Source organism: Neopelma chrysocephalum, unplaced genomic scaffold (genome assembly GCF_003984885.1).
Source record: "Neopelma chrysocephalum unplaced genomic scaffold, ASM398488v2 Primary Assembly neopelma1_155, whole genome shotgun sequence".
Classification (NCBI taxonomy): domain Eukaryota; kingdom Metazoa; phylum Chordata; class Aves; order Passeriformes; family Pipridae; genus Neopelma; species Neopelma chrysocephalum.
In genome coordinates, this window is record NW_020897817.1 from 1,570,454 (window position 1) to 1,577,201 (window position 6,748).

At 62.0% G+C, this 6,748-nt stretch overlaps 1 protein-coding gene across 2 annotated transcripts in view; it reads right to left on the reverse strand.

Annotated features, from left to right (window-relative positions):
- RIMS3 (regulating synaptic membrane exocytosis 3) overlaps positions 1–6,748 on the reverse strand; it is a 19,811-nt gene that overhangs the window by 5,175 nt on the left and 7,888 nt on the right. For both annotated transcript variants that reach the window (XM_027701280.1, XM_027701281.1), the window contains exons 2-7: positions 4,144–4,496; positions 2,663–2,804; positions 2,438–2,550; positions 2,015–2,116; positions 1,787–1,926; positions 46–1,424 (exon numbers count right to left, since the gene is read on the reverse strand). In XM_027701280.1, the coding sequence (XP_027557081.1) occupies positions 1,212–1,424; positions 1,787–1,926; positions 2,015–2,116; positions 2,438–2,550; positions 2,663–2,804; positions 4,144–4,447 (1,014 nt within the window). In that variant the 5' untranslated portion in view covers positions 4,448–4,496 and the 3' untranslated portion in view covers positions 46–1,211. The remainder of the gene's footprint in view (positions 1–45; positions 1,425–1,786; positions 1,927–2,014; positions 2,117–2,437; positions 2,551–2,662; positions 2,805–4,143; positions 4,497–6,748) is intronic.

Consider the following 6,748-nt stretch of genomic DNA (forward strand, 5'->3'; position numbering starts at 1 on the left):
ACCTCAAGGAAAGCATCCCAACATGCAGGTGGGGCATTCCCAAACCTTGAGGAAGGCATCCCAACTTCAAGGTGGGGCATTCCTGGACCTCAAGGAGAGCATTCCAGAGCTCGAGGAGGGCATCCCAAGTCCTCAAGGAGAGCATCCTGGACCCCGAGGAGGCATCCAGACCTTAAGAAGGACATCCCAGCCCTCCAGCTGGCCCTCACAGGAGGAAGGGGCCGGGAGGCAGATGATCAACCAGCTGATCCTGGTATTCCTGCTCCGTTGGGCCGCCTTCTCCCGACTGGAATTTTCCAGGTGAGGCATTCCCAGAGTTCATCTTTTGGGTCTCGTCGTGGCCGGACAAGCCCCCCCCAGTCAGCGGTTGGGACACGAGCAGAAGAACCAGCTGAGGTGAGGGGAGTGCCCCTTTCCCTGCCCTCTCTTGCTTTGGCAATGGCACTGCTCACAGGCTACATGCTACCGGGAAAAAAAAAAACAGGGAAAAAAAAAAAAGGAAGGAAAATGGCCACCAAAAAGTGCTCGGAAAAATGAACCAACGGGATGTGACTGGCAGATGTTCCCGGCCCATCCGGAGTCTCTTGGATATTGCAGTGAGTGTGTTGTTAGCACGTGGCAAAGCTACATAAGAGAAGATGCTACATTCCTTGGAAAACAAAAGTAGTGCTGAGTTGGGTTTTTTTCTTTTTTCTGAGTGTTTTTTGTTTTGTTTTTTTTTTCCCTTGGAAAGCTCCCTTTTTTTCCTCGGAGGCAAGGAAAGGGAAATGGAAGGAAAGGAACCTCGTCAGTCACGCTGCTGAACCAGACTGAGCTGCTCTCACCAGGGTCAGGAGAGAACTGGGCACCTCGAGGCTTTCCAGGTGCTGGGACGAGGCGTGGGAACAGTTCTGGGATCATCATCGGCAGCCGCAGCCCTCGGGGAGGGGGGTTTGTTTTGCTCCTCCTTCCCCCTCCTGCCTCACACACACGGCCCTCGCTCCCTCTCCCACGTCCCCTCCACGAGCGTGGGGAGGGGGGCGTGTCCAGGGGCAGGTTTTTGGTCGGGGAAGGAGAATTTTCGAAATAAAAATTAAAAAAAAAAAAAAAAGGAACCCAAAAAAAAAAAAAAAAAAAAAAAGAAAGGATATTTACAGCTCTCCACGCCCAAGTTTGGGTAGGTCAGGGTGTGTCTCCTTCCCCCTCCCCTCTCCTCCCACTGACCTGCCCCCCTACGGGCAGGAGGGGCTGGTGGAGCTCTCCAGGGAGGACTGGGAGAGGCGGCGGGTCAGAGGTCCGATGCTGGAGTCGGCCAGCGAGGACGTGGGGAAGAGTTTGTACCAGCCCGCGACGGTGCTGGAGAGATCCAGCTCCTCCAGGATGATCTGGGCCATCCCCATGAAGCACTTGTGGTCCATGCGCCCGTAATCGCCCCAGACGATCACCTGCGGGCACAGACGGGGGGGGGTTACGGAGCTGCCAGGCGGGAATTCCGGGGAAAACACGGCAAACTCAGCGCGCCCGGAGGGAGGGGACCCGCTGTGACCGGGGAGGGAAGGTCTGGAGGACAGCAGGGGCTCCGTGCCCTGTGCTCGCCCCCCTCACCCTGGGAGGGTGGCACAGTTGCCCAGAGAAGCTGCGGCTGCCCCTGGATCCCTGGGAGTGTCCAAGGCCAGGCTGGAGCAACCTGGGACAGCGGGAGTTGTCCCTGCCCGTGGCAGGGGGTGGGACTGGATGATCTTTAAGATCCCTCCCAGCCCAAAGCATTCCACGATTCTGTGATCCCTGAGCGTCAGGGGACCGTCACCTGCAGGACTTTGCCCTGGGGACTCTCCTCGAAGAGCAGAGGCTGCTGGTACGACGGGTCACAGCTTTTCTTCACCACCTTGGTCTTCTTCTTGGCCAGGCAGACGCCGTTCTCCAGCAGGTAAACCTTCACGTAGGTGGCTGCCCAGGGAAACAGCGATCCTGGGATGATCCCGGCACGGTGTCCATCCCCCTCCACCCCCAGCCCCCTCCCTCCCCAGCCACCTACCAGGGATGCACTTGGAGCCCATCTTTGGGATAAGTCCCCGTGCCTGGATCACATCCACCTCCAGCTGCCCGTTCCGGTCAGTCATGCCCACGTGGACATCTCCTGTGGGGTTTAAAAAGGGAGAAAATGGAACAAGAGGCGGTCGCTGTGGCTCCCCTTTGCCGCGGGATGCTCGGAGGGGCAGAGGAAGCCTCGGGAAAGGGCAGAGCCGCCGCGTCCCTGCCCTGAATGAACCCTGCAGGCTCCCGGCCGGCCGGGGAAGGGCCGAGCATCCCCCGGGATGTGCCGGGATGGAGCCCGTGCCCGGTGCCCCGCGGAGAAGCACACGGGCACTTTCCCCCCGCAGCCCGATCCCTCCGGTCGGAGCCTCCCCGGGCGCTGCCCCTGCCCCGGTGGGCACCCCCCCCGTGCCCGGGCACTCACCCATCGGGGGGGTTGCCAGCGTCTGCCGCCCCACCAGCTGCCCCGGTCCCAGCCCGTCCAGGAAGTCGCTGAACTGGCTCTCGGCACCAAACCGGGTCGTGGGGAAGATGAACCTGCAAAGGACTTGGATATGGAGCATCATCCGGCTGCCGGTCCCCAGCGAGCCCCGGCGCCCCGGGAGGGTGCCCAGCGCCGCTCCCCTCGCCCCCCCCCCCGGTGCCTTACGTGCCGTCGGAGCTGTTGCTGTTGGTGCTGCCGTCGGTGGATTCCCGGCTGCCCTGCCGGGTCACCCTGGTCCTCATCTCCACGGCGATGCCGGTCTCGGTGCTCCTCCGGATGGTGCTGCGCAGCTTTTTGGGGCCCCCCTCTGGAAGGGGGAGGCAGGAGGTGAGCCCTGGCACCTGCCCCTCCCTGCCTTCCTTCCGCAGATCGCCCACCGGGAGTTCTGTGCCTTTCCCTGGGGATGAGTTCCCGCAGGACCCCCACACATCCTGGTGCTGGAGAGCCACGGGCTGCCCGTGACCCCGTGTCCCAAATCCACCTCCCACAGCCCTCAGCACTGACATCACCACGGCTTTGTATGGCTGAGAACCCCCCCCGCTCACCAGGTACCCCCCTGCGCCTCAGCCCCCCCCCCTTGCATCTCAACCATCTCCCCCCTGCACCCCAAACACCCCCACTCTGCTGAGACCTGCCAAGCTCAAGTGCTGGCACCATCCCAGACCTCCAAAATCCCCGTGTGCCCACGTCCCCGTCCCAGAGGGGACAGGAACCCCCAGTGCCACAAGCAGGCACAGCCCTGACTGACCTCAATGTCCCCCTTTCTCCACACTCCCCGTGCCCCAGGCAGTGGCAGATGGCAGGAGGAGGAGGGTGGCACGAGCAGCCAGCCCTGGCATTGCCCCTGGCTCCTGCTGTGTGACCATGTGTGTGCTGGCACCGCTCTGGAGGCGCCAGGTTTGTCCTGCTGGTTCCGGGCTGTCCCCATGGAAGGGTTTGCCCGGTCCTGGCAGCTCCCCCTGGAGGGTCCCGTCCTGCCATCCATGGCTCCCACACTTTTTGCTTGGCTTTTGGGGATAATTAAACCCACTTCAGATGGCTGGAAGGCCCTGCATTAACTCCTCCTTACGGAGCATTTCCCAGATCATGGGATGCCAACAAGCAGCAGGGTAAAGAAGCAGTAACTAGAGGAAAAGCCTGCACTAAAATGAGCTTTGTGCTTCCCCCGCCCCTCAAACGGCTATTTTAAGCCATCCCAATATTTCCCAGAGCCAGAGCGTTTGACAAGTCCTTTCTCCTGCCCACAGCCAGGGCTGGGTGTAACTGGGGAGGGGGACACTCAGGCCAGGACCCCCAGCACGGGCAGAGCTCCCCTCTGCACCCCAGGTACCCCCCTGGGCCCCAGACACCCTCCCTTGCACCTCAACCACCTCCCCTCTTCACCCCAGCCGTGTTCCCCCCTGCACCCAGGCACCCCCCTTCTGCTGAGACCTGCCAAGCTCAAGTGCTGGCACCATCCCAGACCACTGCCTTGACCTCCAAAACCCCCCAAATCCCCACCTGGGGTTTGCCAGCGGGTTGGGCACCGGAAGAAGCACCGGGGGTTGCGGGGGGTTAAAAAGGGCTTTTTTTAGGTGGCTTTTTTAGGGGTAGCCAGAGCTGGGGGGGGGTGAAAACAAAGCAGGCAGGGGGGGCTGAGCTCTCACCAGTCTGGTTGAGCTGCAGGGTGCTCTTGCTCCACTGGGACAGCCCCACGATCGCCACCATCTTGGCGCCCAGGCTGGAGCGTCTCTTCTTGCTGGCGGTGACGGAGACGGAGTCGGCGCTGCCCCGCGCGCTCTTCTCCAGGCTGTACATCTCCCCGCTGATGCTGGAGCTGCGCACCACATTCCTGGCCGCCGAGGAGCCGGCGATGGAGCCGGAGATGGGGCTGGAGATGGAGCCGGTGATGGAGCCGGTGATGGAGCCGGTGATGGAGCCGGTGATGGAGCTGGCATCCCCGTTGAACATGGTCAGCCGCTGCGCGCCCGCCGGCCCCGGCCCCGCTCCGTGGGATCAGCTGCAGGGACAAGGCAAGGGACATGTCAGGGATGGCAGCACGGGGTGGTGGCACCCGCTGTGTCGCTGCTGTCGCACCCAGAGCAGCCCCCCGGGGGGTGGATGGGCCCCAGAGGCTCTCATGGATCCACGGAGTTCAGGTGGCACAGCCCGCTGAGTCCCTGGATCTCAGGGAAAGGTTCTTCCCCCAGAGGGTGGTTGGCACTGACCAGGCTCCCCAGGGCAGTGGGCACAGCACCAGAGCTTCAGGAGGGTTTGGACAATGCTCTGAGGGGCAGGGTGGGATTGTTGGGGTGTCTGGGCATGGCCAGGGGTTGGGCTGGATGATCCTGGTGGGTCCCTCCAGCTCAGTGTACTCTGTTTTCCCCACCCGTGGAGCAGGGGCTGGCACAGGAAGGGGTGCAGGACCCCCGTGCAGCTGGATCACACCAGCCCTTCCCCAGCATCCCACGGGACCTGGACACTCCCAACACCCAGAAGAGACCTGGATGAGCAGAAGGCTCAGAGTGTCACCAACCCGCCTGGGCTGGGACGAGGGGACCCTTGGACACCCCGTCCACCCTGAGAGCGCCCAAAACTTCACCCAGCCGAGTTCTTCCTGCACATCTCCCTCTCCAGACCTGTGTGCTGCTCCAGGTGAGCCTGCTCCACCCCGGGATGAGAATCCCTGGAGCAGCCAGAGGTGCAGGTGCTGGGGGCACCAGAGCTTTGCGGGTGGCAGAGGCTGTGCCAGAGCTCCTGCCCGGCCCTGCTGCCTTCCCTTCCCCATGAATATTTAAAATCCAGCCGCCTGGAGCATCCATCTTCCAAGGAAAGGTGAATTATTAACTGCAGGCCAAGTGAAGCCACTTTATGATAATGGATGGAGGCAGAGCCTGGGAAAATATTTCCCTTTGGAGAGAGATAAAGGGACACGAGCGTGGGGGGAGCTGGGGCTGGGCAGGGGGGCAGGGCAGGGAGGGGCTTCACAGGGGGCAAGTTTGGGATGAGACCTGATGGGAGGCCTGGATTCAGGGTATGGTTGGGATGAGACCTGGCAGGAGCCACGGGCGCAGCTCCAGCCCTGCTGAACTCCTGGATTTCTCAATTACAGGGGCAAGTGGGCGATTAGTCATTAATATCATTAACGAGCTCCCAGAGCACCCTCCTGGCTGGGCTGTTTTCCTGCCCAGGCTCCCTTGGGTGAGCACGTGGCACCGACCCATGGCCCTCACCCCCCACACTCCCTGTGCCCAGTGGGGTCATCACTGAGAGGGACCCTGGCAAAGCCCCCTGCCCTGGGCAAGATTTGGGGTTCAGCACAGCATCAGCCTCCCCTCGGGTACACATGGGCACGGGGGGTTCTCTGTCTGTGCTGCTGAACTGACACTTGCACAGGGGCTGGAGCCCCTTGGATAAAAGTGTCGGTGTGGGATGAGCCCCAGCTCCAGGGGGATGGAGCCCTTTGGATAAAGGGGTCGGTGTGGGATGAGCCCCAGATCCAGAGGGATGGAGCCCCAGCTCCAGGGGAATGGAGCCCTTTGGATAAACCTGTCCATGTGGGGTGAGCCCCAGCTCCAGAGGGATGGAGCCCTTTGGATAAAGGTGTCGGCGTGGGGTGAGCCCCAGCTCCAGAGGGATGGAGCCCTTTGGATAAAGGTGTGGGATGAGCCCCAGCTCCAGGGGGATGGAGCCCTTTGGATAAAGGGGTCAGTGTGGGGTGAACCCCAGCTCTGGAGCCGCCTGTGCCGATGGCAGGTGAGCCAGGAGAGAGCAGCCAGCAGCTCCTGTCCTAGGAGGAGTCAGGGCCGAGCCACTGCCTTTGGGACATTTGGGATGAACACCTTCCAACGCCACCCGCCGCTCTCCAGGCACGCTTCGGCCCCACACTCGCTGAGTTTTCTCTCAGGCAGCACCTGCCACAGGGAATGGATCCCAACCACCTCCCAGCAGGTCCACACCACTTCTCCAGGCCTCACTTTCCCCACTGGCAAACCTGGCATCAGGCTGTGCCCAAACAAACACAGGTCCCTGTGCAGAGGGCCTGGACCAGCTCAGACCCCTCCAGGGGCCAGAAATCCCCTGGCTCGAGCGAGCCCCGTCCTCTGCAGGGCCAGGGGAGCACAAAAGGCTCCTTCCTGCCGCTGTTTCCCGCCCCAGCAGCCCCGGAGAGCACCGGGCTCTGGTGGGAGCAAATTAGATCAGGAGAGCACAGCGCTAATGGGATCATTTCCAATGCAACACACCCGGGGATAATCCGCCCGCGAGGGAAGC